This window comes from Mus caroli, unplaced genomic scaffold, assembly GCF_978045245.1.
Source record: "Mus caroli unplaced genomic scaffold, Mus_caroli_1 scaffold_13, whole genome shotgun sequence".
Classification (NCBI taxonomy): domain Eukaryota; kingdom Metazoa; phylum Chordata; class Mammalia; order Rodentia; family Muridae; genus Mus; species Mus caroli.
The window spans coordinates 69077434-69089851 of NW_028227268.1; the positions used below are offsets into that span (position 1 = coordinate 69077434).

Sequence of the window (12418 nt, forward strand, 5' to 3'; positions counted from 1 at the left end):
CTTCAACCACAGATGGAGTCATAGAGGTGAGGGTAAAAGAATCAGATGTTCTAAGTCATCCTCTGCTACCTAGGTAAGCCCTCTCACCACCCATCCCAAGTCACCTCCACCCTAAGGAAGCTTTGATAGGGAAGACTTCTATCTGAGGAACGTGTCATGCATGGCTGGGCAGTGGCTTAGAACCTAACAGCATGCTAATGTACAACCAGGGCTAGCGAACTGTAGAAGTCTGGGGACCCCGCGGACAACCTAGGGTATTCAGCTGACTTCCATTCTTCTGAAATGTCTGCATTCGGTCTGCTGTCCAGCCTGTCTGCACCTCGATCAAACGTCTCCCAGGAGCATGCTCAAATCTAACTGATGTTCTTGTGTCTGGTGCTTTGCAGGCGCCTACAACAGACTCCTACCCTACATCCTCATGGGCAGTCTGACTGTCCTCATCGGAATCATCACACTCTTTTTCCCTGAAAGTTTTGGAGTGACTCTACCAGAGAACTTGGAGCAGATGCAGAAAGTGAGAGGGTAAGTAGCGAAATGATTGGGAGAAAGTAATGTTTGGAAGAATAAACACGGGGGAATATCTAACATGATATGAGAAGGAAGGACGTTGAGTGGAGGTGGGGGGAGGACGCTGGAGAATAAATACTGTGGAGCAGTGCCAGTTAGAGCGCCACAGCCACAGTGTAGGGACAGAAAGCCATGGTGGAGCAAGACAGAGTTGAGCATGAAGCCCAAGAAAAGCAGAGAATTCAGAATATGATTTTAAAAAGCAAAAACAAAATGTATCAACTTAAAATCCATTGGGAAGAGCAGGGCACACACCTGTAGCCCAAGCTCCAAGACAAGATAAGACAGGAGGGTCACATGAGTACAGGAGTTCAAGACCAGCCTGAGTCACATAATGAACCCTCAATGTCAATTCATCCATTCATCCATGCATGCACACATACACACATACACACCCACACATACATACACACATACATACATACACACATACATACACACATACATACACACATACATACATACACACATACATACACACATACATACACATGTAAAAATAATCAATGGGAGAACTCAGTAAAAAGCTGTTGGAACATTCAACTAGATGTTTTTGAATAAAGAAACAGTAGAATCCTTCCAAACACATCAAGGTAGATTCTAGAGAGAAAAAGTAGGACTAAAAACATGAAATCATGAGTCTACAAGAACAAGATTTTTTTTTAACATGAACTGAGCACGGAAAGGTATACATACCATACGATAGAAGGCTCAAGGCCATCCTATATAGTGAGAACCAGTCCCAAACAAACCGACCAACTAAAAAAATCAAAGTCAAAGTCAACAAGGGAAATGTCTGCAGCACCAACGTGGACAAGGCTGATACACCAAGTTCCTGCAATCTGTGGGGAAAGGAAAGGAAAATTTACTTAAAGAAGATAAAAAGTAGGTATGCAACATATGCATGAAAAACAAACTACTCATCCATCCGTGTAAGTAAATACAGGATCCCGTGAGGTGCTCAGTAGGTAAGGACACTTACCGCCAAGTCTGGGCACATGAGTTCCATTCCTTGAGCCCACAGAGAGGAAGGAAAGAGCTGATCTCCTCAAGCTATCCTCTGTATGAAATACTTTTCTGTTGCTCTGATTAAATGTCATGACAAAGAGCAGCTTATACAGAAAGCTTATTTAATGCTATGGTTCCCGAACATCCATGTACTATCCAGTATTTCATCTATAATCCCAGCATCAGGAAAGCAGTGGCAGGCTAACCCTGGGACTTGCTGCCCAGCCTATCTGATCAAATCAGTGAGCTCCATGGTCAGAGAGAGACACTGCCTCAAAAACGAAGCTGAAGAGCAGCAACAAATGACACCAAACATGTACCTACATGCACATGCATGCACACAAATTTTAAAATCCAGATTGTCTTTTGGGGACTATGCGATTCATGTGTTTCTCTCTCTCTGAGACCTTTCTGAGTGTCCTACGATCTGGTTCAATTCTGCCACTACAGTTATCATCAGACCCCACTGGCATAAGGACCCAATCCCATACCTTTCAGTCACAAGTCTCTCTCACTCCTGTCTTGCCTGACTACAAAGTCTGGGGTCCCCACAGCTCCCATCCATGTGTTCAGTCATTTGGTAGAAAGTCCCCCCAGACCCTAGGGAAACACTTCCCTTGCCGTCAGCACTGTCTTAGGGAGGACATGGACAGATGTGTGCTGGAAGGACCCTAAGTGTGGGGTATCTGCTCCTGTGGGTTGGGGTGCACTACTCTCCTGACAGTGAGACGTTAGAAGATTCAAACCGCACTGTTTGCAGATTCTCCATCCTGTGGGGTTGATTGGTCATTAACTCTAGCCCTATCCTGCTCTCTGCAGAGGCTGGGAGAGCAGAGCCAAAAAGCTCTGTGCCCCTAGATGAAGGCTTCTTCCTTCTGGAAACCAGTCCCCATGCTTGAGCTAGCTAAGAGCCACCTCAGAGAACCAAAAACAACACTTTGCCCTCTATCACCCAGGAAACTACAAGAGAATTAGGAGTTCTGAACCAGGACCCAGAGGCAAAGGCCAACCATCCTTCTGTGGCAGCCTGTCTGACAGGTTTAAAAACTCAGTGGCATGATGAAGAAATTGAGATTCTGAGCTGCACTGGCCTGGCTTCAAATTTCAAACCTACAGCATAAAGTTGGAGAAATTAGGTTTCCTCGACCCTCAATATTCCCATTTATTACGTGGGAATATTTCACATGGCTGCTCCAGGGGTTCTGTTAGATAAAAGCCATGGCTGGCCATAAGTCTGGCTAAGTCTGGGTGCATAGATACTGATCTGTCACAGAATTTTACAGGTGCCTGTGTTTGATAAGAATTTATCTAATCACTGAATGGTGGTGGCACAAGCCTTTAATCCCAGCAATTAGGAGGCAGAGGCAGGCAAATCTCTGATTTTCAGGCCAGTCTGGACTGCAGAATGAGTTCCAGAACAGTCAAAGCTACACAGAGAAACCATGTCTTGAACAACAACAACAACAAAGAGTCTGTCTAATCATTACAATTCTTCTCTATCAATCATATCAATATGATTGACATAATTCCTGTTACCCCTCTATTCTTTCTCCAGGGAAACTGGATCTTAAATTCAAGCTTTGTGTTTAATCAACAAAGCAGCTTGATTAGTCTCTTGAAATCATAACATACGAGGTCTGCACCCATGAGGTTCTTTAGAGTTCACATGTCTTTAACTGGTTGAATGGGGACATGGTTTTGGATGTCAGTTTGGTGTTTGGGGAAAGGGAGTTCTAACTGCTTAATTTTCTTCAGCGGTTGTTTTATTTTCAGGTTCAGATGTGGGAAAAAATCAACAGTCTCGATGGACAGAGAAGAAAACCCCAAGATTCTAATAACTGCATTCTAACGAGGTTTCCAAGGCACTTGGCAAACTGAAAAACAGATGTATACAATGAGCAGGGTGTGATAGAGCAAGCCTGCAATCCCAGCGCTCTTGGGGTGGAGACAGAAGATCAGGAGTTCAAGGTCATCCTTGGCTATAGCAGGAGTGTAAGACCAGCCTGTCTTACCACAAGCAACCCTGTCTCAACAGAACAAAACAAAAGCCTTTTCTGCCGAAAGGGATTAATGGAAACAATGAGCACCAAACTGGACTTGTGGAGAAATACACAATATCTCATGAATTCTGGGCCACTCTTCCAGATGGTCTTGTTTTCAAGAACAAACATTTCTAAATAGTCTTGACTACTAACTATTCAATGAAATAGATTTATAAGAATTTTTTTTTGAAAATGTGTTAGTCAAGGACTGGCAAATTCCATATTAAGATTAACACACATTTCTAAACGTATAAATGCTATCCAAATAAAATTCATTGTATTATCACAACTATTAGATGGTAAACAGTGCTTGTGTGTGTGTGTGTGTGTGTGTGTGTGTGTGTGTGTGAGTATAGAGATGATCCAGCACATTCAAAATAAGAGCAGGTTTTTTTTAATTGAACTCATATGGAGCTGTAGCCAAATGGTTATCTGGACTGCAGGTCCTGAGTCTCTGATGGGTAGTTGCCACCCTGTGCTGGAAAGTCTGAGAGCATCATCAAGTAGATGTGCTGTTAGTCCACTGATGATCGGCAGACCCTGCTCAACAGTGGCTTCACACTGGGTCACATAAGCAGAACACCAACAGGCAAAGAACTCTTTCCAGATCTGAGGCGATGGCTCAGTTAGCAAAGTGATGACGGAGAATGGGGATGTGATATCAAAACCTATGGAGAATAAATATATACCCTCCTTCATTATTATTATTTAATTATTTAACAATTATTAAATATAATAATAACTTTTTAATTTTTTTAAAAAAGCAAACTAGCACGCATAGGCCCTGGGTTAAATCCTCAAAACGAGAAAGAAAGAAAGAAAGAAAGAAAGAAAGAAAGAAAGAAAGAAAGAAAGAAAGAAAGAAAGAGAGAGAGAGAGAGAGAAAGGAAGGAAGGAAGAAGGGAAGAAGGGAAGAAAGGAAGAAAGAAAGAAAGGAAGGAAGAAAGAAAGAAAGGAAGAAAGAAAGAAAGAAAGAAAGAAAGAAAGAAAGAAGGAAGGAAGGAAGGAAGGAAGGAAGGAAGGAAGGAAGGAAGGAAGGAAGGAAGGAAGGAAGGAGGGAAGAGAAAAGCCCATGGGAGAAAACGACAAAGAAGCATTGGAATGCACTTTCTTAAGACAGGAACATCATGTAATGTTCAAATTATTAGTAACAACCCAAGTTTTTAAAAGATTTATTTTATTTATATTTTATTTTTAAAGGCTTTAAAATAATACCACCCAGCAGGGTAGCCACTACCTAGAAGTAGCTGCTGAGTATTTAAATGTGTGTTTCACTAGATTCAACAGAAACGTCCTATAAGATACACACCGAAGTCCCCAGACTTAATATGAAAGACGGGGATTAGTGATTTTTAATAAGAATCAAATGCATTTCAATACTTTCCATGCCAAGTTCATAATAAAACAATAACATAGTCTTACAATTAATTCCATACTCTTTAAGGAAAAGCTTTTCTTACACAACTGGGATCCAATCCAAGGCCTGGTGCATGTGAGGCCACACCCCAGCTCTAAAGGCTTCTACTATGAGCACTGCCAGGGAGGAAGAACACAGGGTAGCCACTTGCATCTCAACCTCACATGTCCCTGCATATGCCAATACATAACTATAATTCAGATTGTTAGTTCTTTATGCAAAACTTGAATCTGACCACAGACATTTTTTATTTACTAAATCTGGCCATTTTATTAATATGGCTGTGACAATTATTGTTGTCAACTTGACAGGGTCTAGGATCACCTAAGAGAGAACCCTCTAGGTGTCTGTGAGGAAGCTTCTAGATCTCGTTAGTTGGAGCGGGAAGAGTGACCCTCAGAGTCTGAGGCAGCATCAGTTCCATGGCCTGGGGTCCAGGACTATGTAAGAGGAGAGAAAGCAAGCTGAGCGCCACCATTTCTCTCTCCTGGCTTCCTGACTGAGGCGACTGTGACAAGCAGACTCCTGCCACCGGGCCTTCCCGGAGTGACTCCACCCTCTAAACACAAGCCCAAACCTCTTCTCCCTTAAGTTGCTTTTATCTCTGTAACCAGAAAAGTTACGAATACAACAGCTACCAAGACAATTTTAATGATAATGTGCATCTGCTGTACACACCTGTTGTCCCTGCTACTAGAGAAGATGAGGCAGGTGGTCATTTGTGACCAAAGTTGCAGGTAAAGCCAGGGAAATACAGTAGGCCCCATCTCAATAAATAAATAAATAAATAAATAAAATTATAAATGTAACTTCTCATTTCATTTGACAATATTACTTTAGAATTACACAGTTACTATTTTATACCTTATCTTTTTAATTTTAGGAAATATTATTTGCACAGAACAATGGATTTCATTGTAAGGCTCTGTGTTTGTTTTAAGACAGGGTTTCACTGTGTAGTCCTGACTGGCCTGGAACTAACTATGTAGATCACCAGTCAGCTCCTGAATTAACTGTAAAAATAACTAATTTGAGGGTATAATCGTAGGCTAAGATCCTTAATCTTAAAGTTAAAGTTTTATATTTGCTTAAGTCAATTTGATGAATGACTGAATGGTTTCTTAATCTTTAAAAACATAAAGCACAGAACAGAGCCTAGAAATTGAAATTCATTGCCTACAGCCTCATAACCACAGCCTCAAATTTTGTCTCAATCTTTTAATGATTATTATAATATGACCTTATGTGAGTGGGCGTTTTGATTGCATGTATGTCTGTGCACTACATGTGACAGGGGACCAGAAAAGGGGATTAGTGCCCCCCCCCCAAACTGGAGTTACAGAAGGTTGTAAGCCTCCAATGCGTGCTGGGAATTGAATTCAGGTCCATTGAAGGAGCAGTCTTTTGGCGGGATACAATCCCTTTCTGACCCATAACAAAAAGTTGAGATGGTGTTTCATACCGAAATCCTATCTATGCCTTTCTCCAAGTCAACACCCAGCTTGGTCACCACTTCCCCCAAAGGAGCCCTGGAGACCTGCTCGGGGGTGTGGCTTGAGAAGACCCGTCCCTCCCTCTAGCAGCAGCTTCGGGGCGGGGACTACAGCGGCCCCGCCCCCAGCCTGACTCGCTAGCTCTCGGACCCGGAGGGACTTCACCTCTGGGCTTTCCTCAGCGAACAGCTCGGAGTAGTAGGCAAGGGACTCCTAGGCTCCCTCACACCCGCGCAGTTCTGAAGCCAGGCTCCATCCCGCTTCCGCACAGTCCAGCCAGCTCCGAGGCCCGGACCAGACCCGCCTCACGTACAGGCGCGTCCAGTGCCCACTACGGATCACTCAGACTCCTGCCGCGCCCACCCCACGGTTCGCCTCAGGACTGCACGGCCGGCCTTGCAGTCTAGGCAGACTCCGCGCGGAGTCCATCATGGCCTCACGTCCTCGGTGTCTCTGGCGCTGGCGGGGTCTGAGGCGGCGGGAGGAACTCACGAGCTGCTCCGTGTGGAAAACGTCTCCCGACGCTTTCCCGAACTCCTCTTCGACGAGTGACTGGTGCTCCGCGTGCACGGACAAACCGTGCACCGCCCACTGCGCCCGAGTACCCTCGGATTCCGGGCGGGACGCCGTGGGCTGCCGACTCTATGGTTGACTACGACGAGGTGACCGCCTTCCTGGGCGAGTGGGGGCCCTTCCAGCGCCTCATCTTCTTCCTGCTCAGCGCCAGCATCATCCCCAATGGCTTTACTGGGTTGTCAGCCGTGTTCCTGACGGCAATCCCGGAGCACCGATGCCGGATACCAGACACCGTGAACCTGAGCAGCGCGTGGCGCAACCACAGTATCCCGATGGAGACGAAGGACGGATCAGAGGTGCCCCAGAAATGCCGCCGCTACCGACTGGCCACCATCGCCAACTTCTCTGAGCTGGGCCTGGAACCGGGACGGGACGTGGACCTGGAGCAGCTGGAGCAGGAGAACTGCCTGGATGGCTGGGAGTACGACAAGGACGTCTTCCTGTCCACCATCGTGACAGAGGTAGGTGACAGCCCCCCTGTCAGGGTCTGGTGACATCTCAGGCAATGGTCGTTCCTTCGTTTAACGCACAAGCTCCCTGGTGATGAGCATCCTCTAGGAACATTTTATGAGATGACTTCTAGCCATAGTACGTCCCTCAGAGTACAAGTGTCAGGCAGACCATCCGTCCATAGGGTCCCATTGAAGATAGAGTCCAGAAGGTTCTGCCCCTAGGGGATGCCCTGACACCCTGAGTGGTGGGACTTTCTCGAGGTAGTGATGTGATTCAGAGGGGCCAGATGCAGACTTGCTCCAGAGAAGAGGCCACCGTTTTAGCCTCTGTTCAGAAAGGAAAGACTCTTTGCAGAACTTTTTAAAGTTAAAGAAACGTGTGTTCCAAACTCTCTACCCTTTCTGGAGTTATTCTTCCTTCCCTCACCTATCCTCACCCCAAAATGAAGTCTTGCCTTGCCATGCCCCAGGAGAAACTGTTTTCCATTTGCCCGCGATGGATTTTTACTTCTTAAGGACCCATGTGTCTGCAGATCTATCCAGGGTGACTTGTTGGTATGGAGTCTTTTCCACAGTATTCTGGGACAAGATCACTGGAGAGGTTAGGTAAGGCATGTAAGGTTACTCTGAAGAGCGATGGAAAACTAATTCCTCATTCCCTCACACTTTATTCTTGGGTGACTTTGACATTTCTCAGTCACTCAGCTGGGGATATGACATGCTGTTAATGGTGCATGTGGATGTGTTTGGTGACTTGGGCACCAGATGTAATTTCCTGGGGTTTGTACCCACTCCTCTATCCCCATAATAGAAAAATAATCCTCATTATGTATGAGGTCAAGAGGTACTTTTTGGAGCTAGAGAGATAATTCAGTGGGTAAGAATGCTTACTGCTCAATCATAAAGAAAGACTTAATTTTAGATACAAGCCCTTTGGGAAAAAAATGAAGGAAAGAATTAAAGAGGTTCTCATATAGAGGACCTGAGTTCAGTTTCTAGAACCCACATCAGGCAGCTTTCTACCACCTGTAACTCCAGTCAGATAATCCAGCACCGTCTTCTGCTCAGGACATGTAGCATGCACTCACATAGACAAATACTCATACACACATTTTTAAAAATAATATTTTGTAAAAACATGGAAAGAAAAGCCAGACACAGCAACACAGTTCAGTGAGAGACCATGTCTCAAACGAATAAAGCAGAACACCCACTGTATTCCTCTAGTCTCTATGTAGACATTCATGTCTATACACATATGCATAGACAAGCATCACACTAACATATGAATTAAATGATAAATAAAAGGTATGATTCTTTCTCTTTTAAACAACCTCAACAAGTTTTTTTGTTGTTGTTTTGTTTTGTTTTGTTTGGGGGGTGGGGGTTGTTTTTGGTTTTGTTTTTTCGAGACAGGGTTTCTCTGTGTAGTCCTGGCTGTCCTGAAACTCACTCTGTAGACCAGGCTGGCCTTGAACTCAGAAATCCACCTGCCTCTGCCTCCCAAGTGCCACCACGCCCAGCTTAAGTTGTTTTTTTTTTTTTTTAAAGATTTATTTTTACATGTGTGAGTGTTTTGCATACATGTATTTGAAATAGCACATGAATGTAGTACCTGTGGAAGCCAAAAGAGGGCATGGTATCCTCTGAAAGAAAGCTTAACAGTTTGATTGAGACAGAAATGAGATGAACAGTTTGAAAATACTTGACAGCTATATTAATATACTCTTGAGCCCAGAGAACCCTAGTTGAACACATTTCTAACTAGAAAGAAGTGTAGACCTCTGGTCATAGCTGTTCTAGATACTCAAAGTTTGGTTTTCCTCTTACAGCTCTCCAGCCATGAAGCTTGACTCGTGGCCAATTACACCCATCTGCTCACCAAATAGAAGCATTGATGGTTTGGGCTTCAAGTGCTTTAGTTGTATAGCTCAGTGGTCAGATGAGTACAGGAATACTAGGTTCATGGGTAAGCTTATTGTCTTAGTTGGGATTTCATTGCTGTAAAGAGACACTATGACCAAGGCAACTCTTTTAAAGGACAGCATTTAATTGGAACTGACTTACAGTTTCAGAGGTTCAGTCCATTATCATCATGGCAGGAAGCACGGCAGCAAGCAAGTAGACAAGGTGTTGGAGGAGGAGCTGAGAGTGTTATATCTTGATCCAGAGGCAGCCAGAAGGAGACTCTTTCACACTGGGTGGAACTTGAGCATAGGACCTCAAAGTCCACCCCCACAGTGACACACTTCCTTTAACAAGGCCACGCCTACTTCAACAAGGCCATATCTCCTAATAGTGCCACTTCCCATGAGCCAAGCATATTGAAACCACCATATTCCACTATGTGATAGCTATCCCTGGATGTCAACTTGACTACATCTGGAATAAACTACAATTCAGAAATGGAGGGTACATCTGTGATGCAGATCTTGAGGCACTGTGGCCATGAAAAGTTTAGGCTTAGGCAAGATAGTAAATGCCTTTAATCCTAGGAGACAGTGGCAAACAGATCTCTGAATTCAAGACCAGCCTGGGACAGAGCAAGTTCCAAATCCAGGCCTGGCGGTACACACCTTTAATCTGGGCCATACCTTTTGCTGGGGGCCTACATAAAGACAATGGAAAAAGGAAGTGTTTGTTATTCTTCATCTGCTTACACTTACTTGCCAGCGAGTCTGTTTAGAACTTAACTTCTTCAGGATCCCAGTTTATACAGAAGACCAGCTGAAACACCCAGCCTCATGGGACTGAGTAACTACTAGATTCTTGGACTTAACATTCACTCTTGGACTTCTCATTCACAGCTGCCTATTGGTGGCTTAGTTGAACTACTGACTGAAAGTTATTCCAGTAATTTCCCTTAATATATAGAGACATTCCATACTATAACTCTAGAGAACTCTGACTAATACAGAAGTTGGTACCTGGAATGGTTCTAGAGGAGCAGAAATATAAGGATGAATCTTTTAAGGATCTGGAATTGACGTAATAATTTGTCAGCACCTTCTAATGTATGAGTGCCTTCAAGTACTGAAACCTCTCCAGACACTGGGAGCTTGGAGAATATTGAAGGCCATGGTGGAAACTATATTCCAAACTTAAAGAAGTAAATGCCTTTGATTATCTTGATCCATCAATTGTGACTGGCAATGGATTAGGTGACATGGTATACAAAAATTTCTACAGTTTGGGGGAAAATAAGGAAAATGATTTTGCTGGCTTGTTGCTCTTAGCATCTATGGATAAATTGGTAATGGAAAGCAATGAGCTGTATGATAACATTGACTGGGCTCCAGATGTGAAAAACAATCTAAAGGTTTCCAAGGTACCCCTGGAGAGAATCTTCTCTTCAGCAGCCATAGAACTCATGTTGCAGAAAAATCAAACCAAAGTACTTGGCTGAATTACAGCAAAAATTCAAGTTTCAGCCTCAGACAGCCTCAGAAGTTAAAGTAAGGGCATTAATTGTCAAAAAATGACTTGAGGTGGGGATGTGTGGGAAGACCCTAATAAGGCTGAGAACTTTAAATCCTCAGATTCTCAAGGGGACTCTCACCTCACCTGAGGAAGTAGTACCCAGAGCCCCACCCCCTTGAAATATTGCCTTTTTCACCTGAGAAAATTAATCCTTCATTGTTTGATAAACCAGCAGTGACTTTCTCTGAAGAAAATGCCAAGCAAGACAATACTACTGTTCTTCAAGGCCCACCAATAGTTTCCACTAGACCTATAACCAGACTCAAGGCAAGGCAGGCCCCTAGAGGGAAGGTTAGAAAGTCTAGTCCATGAGGAAGTGTGCTACACTACTAAGGAGAATAAAGAGTTTGCTAATTCATTCCAGCAGAAATCTGGGGAATATGTGTGAGACTGGATTTTAAGGACATAGGATAATGGTGGAAGAAACATAAAACTAGATCAAGCTATGTTTATTGATATGGGCCCTCTGAGTGGAGATTCTAGGTTTAATCTGGAAGTTCACAAGTTACTAAAAGGGGGTCAGAAGTTTGTTTGAATGGTTGGCTGAAGCATTTCTCAAAAGATGGCCTACTGAAAAGGAGTTGGAGGTGCCTCATATTCCTTGGCTTAGCGTAGATGAAGGGATTTTAAGGCTCAGGGAAACTGCAATGCTAGAGTGGGTACAGTGTGTAAAACCTAATCCTCCACAATGGAAGGCCCAAAAGACAAGCCCTTCATGAAACCTTTAAGACACAAAATGGTGAGAGAAGAAGAGACCAGTATCACTGAGGTAAAAAATCTTCTGGGAAGGGTTTTCTGAGAGCATAAAGGAGGTGTGTTCCAGAAGTAGCTAAGGTTGTACCTCATGATTCGGCTGGACTCGGTAATGTGTAAGAATCACCCAGATGGTACTGGTTTTGAAGGCATGAAGGGTCATGGAGAGCAGCTGAGGCTTAGCACCGTGAGAGGCCTGGAAAAGTCATTGGTGAAGGTGCAGCCTCAGTTGCAGTTGACAGCCCAGGAATAAAGGGATCATGCAAAGGAGTTGAGGCTTGGCACCATGAAGAGAGCCTATGAGAGGCTATTGGTGAAACCTGGTTGCAGCAGAAGACCCTAGCATATTGAAGATGCCAGTACCATGGGATGACTACCAGGAAAAGTAGTGGCAGTGGAGTGGAGTCAACCAGAGCCTAGAGTGCTACAGAGGTCAGAGCTGGAGATATGACCCAAGCCCTTTGGAGGATCTCAGATCATGGGTTGGATCCTATACATTGGAACAAGAAGATATAAAGTTTAAGTTGCCTTGTATACCCCAAGATGCTAGAGATGTCAGAGCCATGGGATATCTGCTGAGAGAAAAACTGCTAAAGAAGTGGAACCAACCCAAGGGAAGGAAGTTTGTTA

At 44.1% G+C, this 12418-nt stretch overlaps 2 protein-coding genes across 4 annotated transcripts in view; both read left to right on the forward strand.

The window, feature by feature from the left end:
• The window catches only part of Slc22a4 (solute carrier family 22 member 4), a 46082-nt gene extending 42176 nt beyond the window's left edge, over window positions 1-3906 (forward strand). For both annotated transcript variants that reach the window (XM_021177068.3, XM_085830015.1), the window contains exons 9-10: window positions 387-522; window positions 3349-3906. In XM_021177068.3, coding sequence (XP_021032727.1) covers window positions 387-522; window positions 3349-3424 — 212 coding nt within the window. In that variant the 3' untranslated portion in view covers window positions 3425-3906. The remainder of the gene's footprint in view (window positions 1-386; window positions 523-3348) is intronic.
• Window positions 3907-6691: 2785 nt separating this feature from the next.
• Window positions 6692-12418, forward strand: part of LOC110289184 (solute carrier family 22 member 21) — a 29919-nt gene continuing 24192 nt past the window's right edge. The window contains exon 1 of one of the 2 annotated variants that reach the window (XM_085830013.1): window positions 6692-7564. In XM_085830013.1, the coding sequence (XP_085686139.1) occupies window positions 7172-7564 (393 nt within the window). In that variant the 5' untranslated portion in view covers window positions 6692-7171. The remainder of the gene's footprint in view (window positions 7565-12418) is intronic. The other variant, XM_085830014.1, reaches the window with a different exon arrangement.